This window comes from Mytilus trossulus, chromosome 8, assembly GCF_036588685.1.
Source record: "Mytilus trossulus isolate FHL-02 chromosome 8, PNRI_Mtr1.1.1.hap1, whole genome shotgun sequence".
Taxonomy (NCBI): Eukaryota; Metazoa; Mollusca; class Bivalvia; order Mytilida; family Mytilidae; genus Mytilus; species Mytilus trossulus.
In genome coordinates this window covers 28,896,051-28,911,586 of record NC_086380.1, presented here as the reverse complement: position 1 = coordinate 28,911,586, position 15,536 = coordinate 28,896,051, and the positions used below count along the sequence as shown (strand labels likewise).

General features: G+C 31.1%; 1 protein-coding gene across 1 annotated transcript; it reads left to right on the top strand.

Annotated features, from left to right (window-relative positions):
* The first annotated feature begins 2,718 nt into the window (after window positions 1–2,718).
* Window positions 2,719–14,777, top strand: LOC134681808 (replication factor C subunit 2-like). The gene is made up of 9 exons (XM_063541447.1): window positions 2,719–2,850; window positions 4,149–4,260; window positions 5,936–6,042; window positions 6,995–7,096; window positions 7,624–7,724; window positions 9,141–9,298; window positions 11,131–11,196; window positions 12,286–12,480; window positions 14,435–14,777. Exons 1-9 carry the CDS (start codon window positions 2,771–2,773, stop codon window positions 14,546–14,548), a joined length of 1,035 nt encoding a protein of 344 aa, XP_063397517.1. The 5' UTR covers window positions 2,719–2,770; the 3' UTR covers window positions 14,549–14,777.
* The last annotated feature ends 759 nt before the right edge of the window (window positions 14,778–15,536 follow it).

Below are 15,536 nucleotides of genomic sequence, written 5' to 3'. Positions count from 1 at the left end.
TATCAGAGACAATATGTAATATAGAGTATAGCGAAATGTAATCTTTCATGGGATATAATTAGCAATTTCTACTCTGTATCTAATCATCATCGGTTAATCCTCTAGTCATATATGAAGATTTGGTGACAAACAGATAACAAGGAATTGAAAAGGAACAATAACAGATAACAGTAAATGAAATATGAAAATAAATGTCCAGGACCAATCCAGTAGATCACTCGTAGATCTTAGTATATAATTTGTGGTATGGACCTAGAAAATTGTATTTTGTGTAAACAAGACGTTTCGGACGTTGAGGCAGTTCTGCCTTGGTTGATTTTTTCCGTAACTAGTACAATAAGTTTAGTATGAATGTTGAATATTTCTGAACGAAATTACTAGTTTCTGTTTAAGATATAGGGATATGTTTAATCTAGTGCATTTGAGGGATCAATTTTGGATGATTTAGGTTTTTTTAATTAATTTTTGAAAGTAGTGAAGCCAGTGACACTTTATTATCAATTTGTTTTTTATATTGTTTATTTCAAGTTCTGAAAAGCAATATATATACTTTACAAGTAATAAAAAAAACATTGATGCACACAATATATTTTTTTTTATTTAATGACCTCATGATAAAACTTACTTATAAAATACAAAAATACCCAGATTAGTGGAGACAGGACATGTATAACTGACACACGATTGCCAGTTACTGAGTTAGGGTTATTCTGATAATAGAAATTGACTCAAGTGAAAATTCTGATAGTATAATAGAAATTAGACCTAGTGGAAATTTGGATGACACCAAGTGAAACACCAATCATGCATCTTATGTGAAATAAAAGAATATGGGAAATTTGGGTACATCATTGGAGAAGCTGTAGGATTTTTAAAAGGGAATTTGTCGAAACATTAAACTGAAAACACATCTTTATTTGCATCAACGGTTTCTGAGAAGCAGTTAAAAAGCTTTTAAAAATATGGTGGTTAGGTTTCTCTTTCATGTAAATCATGTAAATGAAAAGAAAGAGAGTAGCACTTGTAATATAAATGCTAAACCAAAAAGATGTTGCATAATTCCAAACGCCATAATTCGAACCCCTACCACTTAGTTATGTAAAACAATTCAAATGAGACAACTTACTGCCTAATTTATCCACAAAATAGTGAACAAGAAACTTATTAACACAGTAACAAACTACAACCACTGAATCCAGGCTCCTGACTTGGAAATAGACACATACAGAATGTGACTGCGTCAACACAGTATGTGTCCAATCCTACGTATACAGTGGTGGAATAGTACAACATAAAGATTATTATGTGGTCATTGAATAAAAAAAATCTATAGGGTGTACCAATGCTTTTTTATAACAAAATCCATACTATAAGTTATTGTACAAGTAATAAATGAATAATAATTTGTACACAATGCTATATGTTCACAAACAACGGAATTTATTACAAAGGATAATAATAATATATACTGGAATGGTCCTTGGTCCAATTGATTTTGATATGTTTATGTGATGTATGTTACTGAAATTCTTCTGCAAATACAGGGCAAACCTATATATTACCAGCCGAAAGACCCCAATAGATATATACATTGTAAGAAGATGTGCATATATGGTAAGCGTGCCAATGAGACTATTATCAATTCAAATCACAATTTTCAATTATCTTCAATTTCTTCGGAAGATTGGCTGTCAAAATGCTAACATTCCAATTTTCAATAACAGTTAACAGCAAATAGATTCTCACAATAACCAAGGAATTGTATATTTAAATATATAATTCCTTGCAATAACAGATAACAAAATAGATAATAGTCCAATAACAGCTAACAAAGAATAAGACAATAACAGCTAACAGTAAATATATTTTCAGAATAACAGATAACAAAGAATTAAAATGTCCAGTAACAGCATAACAGTTAAACCCCTTGCCCCCCCCCCTCTATTAAGATATTCTTCCAAGTAATTTATTTACTTTAATTATAAATAAGACATATATTAAACATGTATAAATACAATTGTATTATATATGTCTCCAGGGACTTTCTGGTATAGAAAGTCCCTGATGTCTCGCACGGATCATTTTATAGCAATAACTTGACCAGTCGGGTTTTTCAGAGACATACTATACACATATGTATATATATGTCTCTGGTTTCTTTTTTTAGAAAGTATTTTTTTTACTGATATGAATGAACCCTATTAATGAAAGAACTTATGTTTCATTTTATGAATCCTAAGTGTCAATTGGTTGTATACTCTTAAACAGTGATATCTTTAGATAAATATTTTAGATTTTAAAATATTTAATGATTTGATGATATTGACATTAAGCCCAATTTTATCGTCAAGAATATGATGTACAATGTATATAGTGTATAGTGATATTGGTGGAAGATATTTTTATTCATGATGTGAAAAAACAATACTCGGAAGAGGTGTGCCTACATTGGCAGAATATATATTACAGATTACAGATTGGCATCAAAGCCATTATGGATATATATATATATGTGTATAAATCGTGAAATAGATGAACCAGAGACATATAATTATATGTATTATATATGTCTCTGGATGAACGATGTCCATGAAGAAGAAGAAGAAATTACTAAATCCGGAAACTATCGATGACCGTCTTTGTTTGACACTACAAGAATTTGATAATTTCCGGTAGAATTCGCGGCAAATTTTATAACACACAATTTATGGCCACAATTTATTGTTATTGATCTAACAGATTTGTGCAGTATCATTTAAAAGCATAAGTCATGGCAGAAACACAAGAAATGGAGACAGAAGAGGCAGTTCCCCAGAAGCGTACTCCAAAAACTACATATGAAATGCCTTGGTAAGACAGAAAATTATGAAATATTACACATAATATTGAATGCATATTGTATTATAGTCCGAGATTACTCTGACGTCTAACGGCTGTTTTGCTAGTCCAAATAATTATGACGTCTTGAAAGGCTATTATAATTTTTTTCTTTGACGCCTTACTTCGATGTAAGGCGTCAAAGAAAAAAATTATAATAGCCTTTCAAGATGTCATAATTATTTGGACTACTGTTTTGCCAGACAAGCTGGGACCGTTGGACGTCAGAGCTCGTCCCATATCAAAATTGGATATTTGCCCACCCAAAATGAATGAGAAAATAATAGGTGTAACATACATAAACATGATAACTGAGATAAATGAAAAATGAACAGATTGATGCCTGATTTATATAATTGAAAGGCTGTCAATCGGCAGCAGTAGCGACGAAGCAGCGCATCTATTTTGGGTGGGCAAATATCCACTTTTTGATATTGGACGAGCTCTGACATCCCAAGGCCCCAGCTTGTCTGGCAAAACAGCTGTTGGGCGTCAGAGTAATCTTGGACTAATTGTATTATTGAGATCTTTGCAAACATGTACAAAAAATGTACCTGGAGATGATCTGTATTCCCCTATGAAAACCAAGTCTTCAAGCTTAACCAAGAGTATGACAGCATTGGCTAGCAAAATTTCTGTTAGGCTTGTAAAATTCTTCTCTGAAAGCCAACATAATCCAACTAAAATTTAAAAAAAAAATGAGCTTCTGGCTTGAAGACTCAAAAAAAAAGGCTGCTAACCAGAGGATTAGATACAAGAACACCGAAAATATTCTTCTTTGCATCATTCTACTTTTGAATATAACAATTCAACAGGAACAAGTATCAAATACATCCCAGGTGGAAGTGATTAAATGACATCAGGGTCTGTCATGGGTAGCAATTCTCTTTACCATCAGGACAGTGGTGACAAACAGCCATTTTCGGCTACAGTTAGGCTACAGTTAGGTTAAATTGGTATAAATGTTGCTGTCATTACAAAAAAATAATGTGATTGGTCAAATCAATCATTTTTTTTGCTCACCTGGCCCAAAGATGGAAGAGAAGCACATTTTTAAATAGGTTTAAGTAAATGAACAATATAAGTTAAAAATGGTTTGCAGAATTACAAATATTTATTTTTATTAGGCCTGAAGTAAAAAAATCAACTTAAAATTTGTTCTTTACAAATATATACATTATGTACATGAATTACATGTATGACTCATTTTACTAAAATACCTATCAAGCTATTTCTTTTATACAATTAGGCCAATTTTATTTAATTTACAGGGTTGAAAAATACAGACCAGTCAAATTACACAGCATTGTTGGTAATGATGAAACAATTAGCCGACTAGAAGTTTTTGCTAGAGAGGGAAATGTGCCAAACATAATAATAGCGGTAATTAGTTTTATGATTTCTAAGTGATAAATAAAAATATATTGGATGCTGAATATGAAAAAAAACATTTGGTTATTATCAGACTGTCAGTCAGGGGTACTACTTGTACAAGTGTATTTTATTTACTTGAAGAAGTAAAAAAAAATATACACATATAAGTAAATTTGTAGGATACTTATACAAGTGAATTTTATTTACTTGTATAGGTAAAAAAAAAAATTGGCTGAGTTATGTCCCTTCTGCATTCAGATTTTTTTACTTGTATAGGTAAAAAAATCATCCTTTCTTCTTTTCTTGAATTCTGAAGATTTCTTTGCTCTAATAGAATTTTAAATTGTGTACCCTTTGCAGATGTCTTTACTAATCATTCAAGTGTAATTTCATGGACAATGAAAGTCCCATTTGTCTGTTATCTTCCATCTTCGCTAGCCAAGGGTTACGATCTACTCCTGCTCTCTTCACCCTTGGCGTATAGAGTTAAAATTTCGGAGACACAAGGTAAGGATTGTTATTGGTTGCAGTCAAAACACACTGCATCCAATCAAAATGCGCCTATAACATGATCACGTGTAAATGTAGAAAGTGTTTGTAAACAATTGCCACGTGTTTTTTGTGCAACAAGCCTTTACATCCCTAAAAATACGACTATATTAAGTGAAAACTTGAATGTTTTTAATCAACAAATAGAAGTTCCTGTGTAAGTTTCATGCACAAATGCATGAATGTTGACGTCTGCTTTCATTTCCGGCTTTACCAAGTGTGTAGAATCTAGACGCAACTGTGCTTTTACCTCCAAATTGAAGAGTTCAAGTGCTACCATTGGTCAAGACTAATGTTTTCGGAATTGGCGTGATTTTTATCTTCCGATAGATGGCGCAACATTGTTATCACAAATGTTGGCTCAATCCGCCAAGGGTGAAGAGAGCGGGAGTGGATCGTAACCCTTGGCTAGCGAAGATGGTTATCTTCTAAACACTGCTCATTTACAAGCCCCAAAGGAGCAATTTTTGATTGCCTTGTGCAAATATACAAGATCTTTGCTCAATCAGTTTCTTTGATGAATTAATGAGATGAAACATTGAACTTTAATGAAAAAATTTGAGCAAACCTGGGAAAAATCATTAAAGGCATGATTTTACATCTCAAAACTTGAGGATTTTTGTGGGATTGTAAGAAAAATTTACTTGTACAAGTAAATTTTTCAGAAAATTAAGGGGAGATTATTCAAACATTATTTATTCACTTATATGTGCATATTTTTTTTCACTTCTTCAAGTAAATAAAATACACTTGTACAAGTAGTACCCCTGACTGACTGTATGAGGGCTTACACACCAGTTAAGGTAGTATCAGTGAGTCATGTATCTAAAAACACATACATGTTCCTACCAAAGATGAACATCTGTTTTTACACAACCATTAACATGCCGCTTGTGACCATGAACCCACATACAATGTACAGTGGGACCATGACCATGAACCTACATACAGTGGCACCTTGACAAACAGTAAACTGTAAAATTGCTCATGATATAAAAATTTCAAAAACAGATTTTAACATGTTGATTTTAAACTTGTTTAAAACAAAGTTTTTAAATAATTTGATATGACATGTTTTTGAAATTCAATTTATTCAGTACAATTCTTAACATTGTCAGTATATTTCTATTTGCAGGGTCCTCCTGGAACTGGAAAAACAACAAGTATTCTGTGTTTAGCCAGAGCCCTGTTGGGAACCTCATTCAGAGATGCAGTACTTGAACTAAATGCATCTAATGAAAGGTAATGTTTATGAAGAAAAGAAAGAGCAAATGATTGCCTTTAGTGTCCAAGGAAGTGTTTCAAAGAGTTAACCTGTCTAACTGAGAAAAGTAATAAACTTTGAAAAGACACTCCATTTCTCAATCCTTTACTTCACTTGATTGAATGATGTATAATACAAAAACAAGAGGTATAGGGTATTGAAATAATCCATGACACAAAAATGTACATGCACAGCAAAAAACACACTGAAAGAGAAAGCTTTGATTTTGTTGAGAATCATCAACCAGAGTTCTTTAGTTAGATACGGATTCAACATCTACAGTACAAAAATGTACAAATAAAGACAGGTGCATAATCATTGATAATTGAGTAGGTGTCATTTAATGTTAAAAGTTGACAGGAAAGCATGGTTTCCTGGGTCAAGTATTTTTTTCGCCACCTCTTTCGCCAAAACAATATATTTTTTGCCACTTTAATATTTTTTTCGCCAAATTCTTTCGCAAATGACAAATTTTAATCGCCCTAATTATTATTTTTCACAAATTGCTAAAATGGCAACCGCCAGCAGAAACCCTACAAGAAAGTAACCTAAGAATTTTTTAGGGCTACAATAGAACATTTAGTTGTACATGTTGTATCATTGATCTGGATCTTTAAGTTTGTGGTTAACCTTTTCCTACAAAATCCATGAACGACGTATCCCAACAATAATAATGAATTCACAGTAATAGTCTGCACATTTTGCTACATTTTTGTACTTATCTGATGCCCAAGACTATCAAAATTTTATTCAGACTTACAAGTTCTTGCAAAACTTTGTTTGAAAACAGAAATGTTGGAATATAAGGAATAATAATTGAACAATATTTTGGTGCAGAATTGTAACATATGAACCATATTGTTGGATTGAATCTTCTATATATATTTTTCTATTAAATTTTTATGTATACTTATATTTCTTATTTTACAGAGGAATTGATGTGGTGAGAAACAAAATAAAAATGTTTGCCCAACAGAAAGTAACCTTGCCTAAAGGTCGCCACAAAATAGTCATTCTGGATGAGGCAGATAGGTAAGACTTTGCACAGAAACTGAAAATTTACCTAACAGAGAAAAATAATTGTAATAACTTTAGGTTTAATTCAAACTCATCTTGTTTTATGTGGTATGAACTCTTCTTTTACAACATTGAAATGATTGTGTGCTCATTAAACCTTCCTTTTACTGTTATAGGACACTTATACAAAATATCAAATAAAATGTTGATTACTCATGAAAAAAGTTGAAAGAGTTGGAAATCTGAAGTCATTGATAATAAAAAAAAATGACTATTATTTACATTAACTGCTTTGGTATGCTCCACATGTACTATGTAGTTTTACAATGTTGATAAACATTGAAACAACTATCTTCAAATGGCTCATTTGAACTGATATATTCTGTCTCCACATTGTTTTGCCCAAACAGTTATAATATGATAAACAAGATGGACTAGATTGATGGCATTTTAGCTTGAAGATAATTGCCACATGATTTTCTTGTTTTATTGAATCAAATAAGACCTGAGAAAAGCATATATATGTTATTATATGTTTTCAGTATGACAGATGGTGCCCAGCAAGCTTTAAGAAGAACAATGGAAATTTACTCAAAAACAACCAGATTTGCCTTAGCTTGTAATGCTTCAGATAAAATAATAGGTAATATGTATACCATATCAATCTCATTTTATAAATATGTATAAACTTAATTTATTTTAAAGTTAATTCCAGAAGAAAGTAGTTTTATTATGTTAAATTATTAACAGTGATAAGAATGTCCAGGTAATAAATTTTGGATGCAGAGCAATCTCCCATAGTCATTAAGGTTTCTTTAACTTTTACAAGTTGGAAAGAAATTTGTTTCCATTCTTGAATTTCTCATGATTACATTGCTCTAATAGAGTGTTTTGTTGTATTTCTTTTAAAGGAATCCTTTCTATTTATAAGTATAGTTTCATGGGCACTGGAAATAATTTTGTTAAATTCTGCCTATTTACATGACTCCACAGAAATTTGTATGGCTTTGTAGTTACTTACCACCTTTGCACACAATATTTCTTTAAGTTCTTGAGGTAAAGGTTTGTACTCTTAAAGGAGTAGGTCCGGTAAGGACCCATTTTGGCCTCAAATGTTAGGTTCATTTGACAAAAGATTTTTACCACTTTGCACTTTTTGAACACTTAAGTGTCTAATTCATTTAAATCAATTAGTTTATGTGAAAGATTTTAACGGATTTAGTCATCAAAAACGATCCTATTCCGGCTCAAATATGAAAAATCTACCAAATATGCCAAAAAATGTCACTTTTCAGATGTTTTTTGTCAAAAATGAAAGTGGCCCCATCCGTGTTCATCCTCAACCTTTATATATGTTATGTATTATCATGAAATACAACTTACATTTCAATATTAAGGATGAACACGAATGCGGCCACTTTTGTTTTACGCGAAAACCGTCTAAATTTAACTAAAATGCTAGAATTGTGAAGATTTCAGTAACTTAGCATGACTTAATGGTGCTAGTACCCGATATATGTGCATTGCATTGTCAAAAACAGCCCAAATTTATGAAGCGGAAACATTCTACTGTTCAATAAAGAACTAACAGTTTACATTTTAACAATTTTGTAAAACTGCTATATTTTGGGGCCAAAAAGGGGTCTTACTGGACCTACTCCTTTATAAAAAGGAAGTTGGCAGACCAGAAAGAAAAAAAAATCAGCATGTTTTGAAGGCAAATGTTTTTTGTAGAAGCATAAGGGGAGATAATTCAAGAATTTTAAGATTAATTTAAAGTCCGACAAATTTAATTATACAAGAAAATATTACTTGCAACTTCAGGTATTTAACAGCTTTTTGTATAAGGTTATTACTATCTGTATTTGGAAATTTGTGATGATGAGGGAACAAATCTGGGGACAAAAATAGATGCCCCACAAATGATAAAAGTTTTTAAGTAATTAGAGAAAGTTATAAGAGAATGCAAGAAAGCTTCTGTTATAAAAGACTCATTAACCTCAGCTTTCCAGCTGTTTGTTAAATTCTCATGGTTATTTTACATTGCTAACAATTGCAGAACCAATTCAGTCAAGATGTGCAGTACTCAGATATTCCAAACTAACAGATCAACAGGTGCTAAAAAGATTATTAGAAGTTTGTGAAGAAGAAAAAGTCAGCTATACTGACGATGGATTGGAGGCCATTGTGTTTACAGCTCAAGGTGATATGAGACAGGTGAGGATTTCTTCTTAAAATATAATGTGTTGTATTAAAGTCATAAGAAACCTCAAATCAAAAAAAAATAATGCATATGATTTTAATAACTCAATGGACAGTTTTCACTATAAAACTTATGTACCTATACTTTTTTCTGAAGAAAATTCTTTAACTATTCATATTTAGAAGAAGTTTACTGTATTTGAATAGCTTCCTTCCAGCAAGCAATTCCCCCGACATATTTTCCGTATGCAAGGTGACCTCAGTGTGACCCATCTCGTAAAAATCCGGTGACCACAATACGCATGGATGTCCTTAAAATAAACTTTTATCTGAATTTACATGTTAAACACGTGCTCCATTTCCATGCTTTTTTGTTTATTTTTCGTCAATTGTTGACAAACAGGTGATAATCGTTAAACTTCGGCTTCAAAACACAAACTTTAATTACCTGCCATATTTTCACAGCAACACTGACCGATTGAAAAAAAAATTGACAATTATACGAAATTTACATTAAAAAAATGATAAATTCGAGCACAGAAGACTAAGTTTATGATGTTTGTATGCATTGGTTCAAGAATTGGAAGAACATTATTTTTCACTGGTCACTCGTTTCTTATGACTTTAACTGCTGGATTGTGATGAAGTACCAAACAAATTTATCTTTTTTGTTTTGTAAATGTACCAATGAATTTAGTATTGTATTCCACTTAGTTTTTACAGAGTAACATTTTTTGTCCCATATTCTCAAATATATAAAGTCTTAAAAGTTAATCATGTGCAACAAGTCCTATCTTGTGAGTCAGTAAAAAAATAGTTGGACCAGTAAAATTTTCCTGAAAAGAGTTCTTGTGGAGAGTTGTCTCATTAAGGCAATCATACCACATCTTCTTATATTTACATTTACAACATGTACAAGCCACACAAGGTTACAGAAATTTAAAAAAGACAGATTTTCTTGCTTATAAGTTAAAAGGTTTTTCATGTGTATTTAGGTCAAGATGCTTAAAAGTCTATTATTTTTTTCTACTTTAAAATCTTTGACCCTCATATAAATTGTTTAATATTGACATTGTCCATGTGTATTTTCAGTACGCCAGTGTAAAGCCAATCAACAGTTAAATCACATAGAAATTCTTATAATTATATAGATATTCTTTCATTACAATATAACAATAAGCAGATGTAGTGTGATTCATCTATCAATTTTAGTTCAAATAAGAAAGAAAAAAGCCTTTTAATGTCACCATACAACCTTCAATAATGAGAAGCACTGAATTACATGCTAATATACATTGCAGAAAATATATATCTTCATTTGACAAAAAATGTTTGAGTTACATTGGTTTAAGGATATACTTAGGTGAGGTTAGGTGAAAATTGAGAAATTAAAATTGATACTATAAGTTGGTAGAGCATCAATTAAGGATAAAGATTTAAGCTAAAAATATTGATGGGTCAAGGACCTTCTTTTTCCGAGATATATGAGATTTAAAATATGGCAGGAAAAGGCTGACTCAGACTTTACCTTGTATTTGCATCGGTATTATTTGGGTCTCAAGACAAAAGAAAGAAAATCAAGAATCTTCTAAAAACTTGGTAAATGATATTTCATGACCTATTAAGTTTTATATGAAAAAATGAAAGGGTGTTATGGGGCAAAATATTTTACATTGTATTGTATGGAAAACACCAAGGAGTCCAAACATTTGACACAAATTTCAAAACCTCACCTAAGTACATTCTTAACTTATACAGGGAAAACCTTATTTGGAGCAGCAAAATTTAGATATTGAGTAAAATGATTTTACAAGAGAAATTATTATTATGTTTACATATCTTTACAGGCATTAAACAATATACAATCAACATTTCAAGGCTTTGGTCATGTTAATAGTGAAAATGTTTTCAAGGTAAGTGATTTATATATTGAAGGAAGTCTTGGGAGTTTCTTTAATTTGCATGAATAAAAGTCCAACCATAGACTGCAGTAATAAAGTGTTATTTCCTGTTCAGCTTATGAAAGCTGTAATTGAGAATGCAAGTATTTGCAGACAAAGATGCAGGGGAATTTTGGTAATTAGTTTTGAATATTTTAAACAACTTGACAATGGTCTTGGGACAATAAGATTCATTAATAGCGCCACATCAGAATGAAGACCACTGTTACTTGTACAAACAAATCATAACAAATATAATATTTTATTAATTTGTTATATTTTCCTTGTCCTATCAACATTTGAGTACATTATGGATTGAAATGGTATGGGGACACCTCATCATGAACGACTGAAACATTTCTATTAGCTTAAATCAAAAAATATTTTGGCTGTTTAGATGTTTTCACATCAGAAATTATAAAAACTTAACTGCCTTAATTCAGGGGTTTCCATCATTTGTGAAAAAGCTGCATATTATAATGTCATAATTTCTGTTTAAATCGTGTGTACTTTCTTATGCAGTTAGAAGACGGTCATTAATCATTATTTTCATGGATAAAATAAAAACACTGTAATCAATCGGGATGTGTAGACAATTACAATAAAAATGTTTCTTTTCAGTTTTTAGAAAAAGTTCTGATATAAATGAACTAAATGCAGTTCTTAATTTCATATTTCAAGGGACATAACTCTAGAAAACTAGAGAATTATCAATTTGTTCATTTCTGCAATATTTTGAATAAAAGTGTTTAATGGCAATACCTCCTGTTTCTGGACACTGAAGAATGTTCAAACAATCCTAGTACTGTTGATTCATTATTATTTGTTAGATACCAATTTTCGTGGGTTTCATGGGTATGGGTTAACCACAAAATCAAATTTCAACGAAATGCATATTTATAATAGGCTTATAAATATACAGAGATTGTCAAAACCAAGAAATCAAATATCCATGAATATGCAAGTTTTCAGGAATCCACAAAAAATAATACCCACGAAAATAAATCAATCCACAGTAATTAATTTACTGTTGCTTTATTGTAACCACATCTTTATTTCCAGGTTTGTGATGAACCCCATCCTGTTCTCATCAAAGACATGTTACAACATTGTGTTAATGGTAATATAGATGAAGCTTACAAAACAATGGCACATTTATGGAGACTTGGCTATTCTCCTGAAGATATCATCACCATTGTGTTCAGAGTCTGTAAGAATCACAGCATGCCAGAATTTCTCAAGTTAGAATTTATAAAGGTAAGAACCACAGCATGCCAGAATTTTCTCAAGTTTTTAAAAATTTATTAAGGTAATAATCACAGCATACCAGAATTTTCTCAAGTTAGAATTTATAAATGTAAGAATCACAGCATGCCAGAATTTCTCAAATTAGAATTTATAAAGGTAAGAACCACAGCATGCCAGAATTTTCTCAAGTTAAAATTTATAAAGGTAAAAATCACAGCATACCAGAATTTTCTCAAGTTAGAATTTATAAATGTAAGAATGCCAGTATGCCAGAGTATCTCTTGTTAGAATTGCTAACGGCCAGTAGTCAAGGGTAAAGAGTAAACAAATTATTAGAGAAAAAACAGGCATACTGTTATTGTGGGAATTTTGACAGTTATCTCCTTTGAATGTTTTTTTTTTAAATTAAAGTTTATAATTAGTATTAAAGAAGTGCTAAAATAATCCCCAAAAATTTTAAATAAATTTTACAATTTTTTCTTTATTCAAGATAAAATTATCATCAAAATACAAGAAATTGGTATTAAATCACTACATGCCCTAACAATAATATAAAGGGAAACATGTAAAAAAACACTTGAAATCTTAACAGAAATTTGAAAGTATCTGACCCTATTAATGTTTCAACAGATGAAAATAACTGTGATAACTGAAAGGTGTAATTACAGACATCGTTTCTTTGAACATAAACGGACATGTCTTATTTCAACACAATTCAAGACAGGAGGAGGTAACTGTTGTCAAAATTCTCAAAATAACAGTTTGCCTGTTATTTTATGTAACAACTTGTTCAGATTATACCATATACTGTCCAAATTATGTGAATCAAATTTTACTTTAGTTGTAGAGTTTATTTTTTCACATATGCTTGGTAGGTATATTTTTATGAAACTAGTTACATGAGATTACATATGCAGCTTAAATGAATTGAATAAATAATACCAGATTATTCTACTGCATGTTTACCTAGTTAACCATAAATAATTTCAATTGCACTGTCAAATTTTTAAAATAACACCAGTTGTCCATACAGTAATCTTGTTAAGGATAAAAGGACAAAAGGGAACAAGCCAAATATTACAGCTTTATTGCATAACTAACACCTTAATCTGATAACAACTTCTAAACACTCTATTGATGATTAAATAACCTTTGTTTAATTTATTTCATATTGTTAAACAAAACTAAGGCTTCAGAAAAGAACATTGACTTTTACATGTAAGCTTTAAGAATTACTTGAAATTATAAGACACTCGAATTCATGGGCAATGATAATCCTATTACAGTACAATATTTGTCCTTTTTCTTTGCAATACTGTCAAGTGGAAAATTTCTTGTTATCCTCACTTACTTATAACTAATTTCATACGTATAATGCTAGAAAATATCCCTTGCAATAATAGTTTGTACTAAGAGGGGGTCTCATTAGGGGGTTCCGATCCCTGATCCCGCTTACTGTTTTGTCAGATTCCGGTATCCCGCTTACACTTTATACATAAGCAATTCTCATTTTTTTTGTCATTTCCCGGGTCAGGCAAGACCTCATTTCCTGTTTTCGTGACACAATAATTTGACTTTCACGTGTCACGCTTTAATACAAAAAAATCGGCAATCCCGTGTCATGCTTAGACCCCAATGAGACCCACCTAAGGCTAAGAGACAGTTTTGTTGTGAACGGTGCACCCTGTATAAGCTAATGCATTGAATTGGCAAAAAAACCAAAAAACAACATTAAAGCTAGAATTTGATTAGGATGAAATTTTTACAAGATAATCATCAGATAAGATATCTTCATTCTATTTGAGGTTTTAGTCATTTTCATACAGAGATAGATCTTCTGGTACAAATTTTCATATTTGTAACTTTAAAATCAGAATGTCTTATTAATATTGTTAAGATAATTATATATATATATAGATATAAATATGAATATTTTTTTAGCACCATTTCTTTTTCATTTCAGGAAATAGGTTATACACATATGAGGATTGCTGAAGGAGTAAATTCATTATTGCAAATGGCTGCCATGCTAGCTAGACTGTGTAAAAAATCAGGAACGCCATCACTTATAAGTTGAAATTGTAACTTATTAGACTTACAATCGTCACATCTTGAAACTCAAGAATACCATCAGATCTTACTGTTATTATGTGGTTCTTTTTAATCTGAACATTGAATGATACAAAGTACAACTGTCAAAACAATCCAAAATACTGCTGAGATTATCTTTGTAAATTTTGTTCATGTCAGAGAAGAAGGAATCTTATACAAATGTGATTAGTGATAAATAAAACATGTAAAACACAGTTACTTATTATTCCTATAAAAGCATGTACTGTAAATCCAGAAATTATTGCGAAAAAATCAACAGGGTTATAATCGCAATAATTTAAACTCGCATTTTGAAATATTTTATATGAATATTGTAAAAATTTAAATCGCATTTGAGTCTAAAAAGACAAAATCGCAATAATAAGTGCACACAATAATTTCTGAATTTTCACTAAATGAAAATTGGAAAAAATAGCAGCTTCGTTTTGTATTGTGATATTGGTTTCACTATCCTGTTATGTGTGTTCTTCTTATAAAAACTGAAATAAACATTCCATGGCCAAATCAGTGAGATTTGAATAAGAAGATTGCATGTTAAACCTGGCATTATTTCATCTTTTTAACCACTTTATTGTTAATTGACTCTAGGTCAAAGGACTTATAAAACAGTTACAAATTGTATGCATTTTCTAAGGTGAGCCATCTATGTGTCAGCATCTACAATTATTTAGTTTTCTGCTTAAAGTCTGATGGGAAATTCTTATCTGACATGGTCTTCATAGCATAATGATATTTTGCATGAAGTTGCATTACTTTCAGTTTGCTGACTAGTGTTGTCCCCTTGGTCATAGTCCAGTCACAGGGGCTTGTTACCATTGCCGGGTTTACTATCCATACGAACCCCTAAAAAAACATGTTTTTTTAGGGGTTCGTATGGATAGTAAACCCGGCAATGGTAACAAGCCCCTGTGGTCCAGTGACTGAATTTTCAATGTTCTTTGCTTAAATCAGTT

Bases quoted from the DNA above. Each gene is read 5' to 3' on its own strand.
- LOC134681808 (XM_063541447.1), top strand. From the start codon at position 2,771: ATGGCAGAAACACAAGAAATGGAGACAGAAGAGGCAGTTCCCCAGAAG. The intron at 4,261-5,935 runs GTAATTAGTTTT...TTCTATTTGCAG, and splicing joins TGCCAAACATAATAATAGCG to GGTCCTCCTGGAACTGGAAA. The intron at 6,043-6,994 runs GTAATGTTTATG...CTTATTTTACAG, and splicing joins CTAAATGCATCTAATGAAAG to AGGAATTGATGTGGTGAGAA.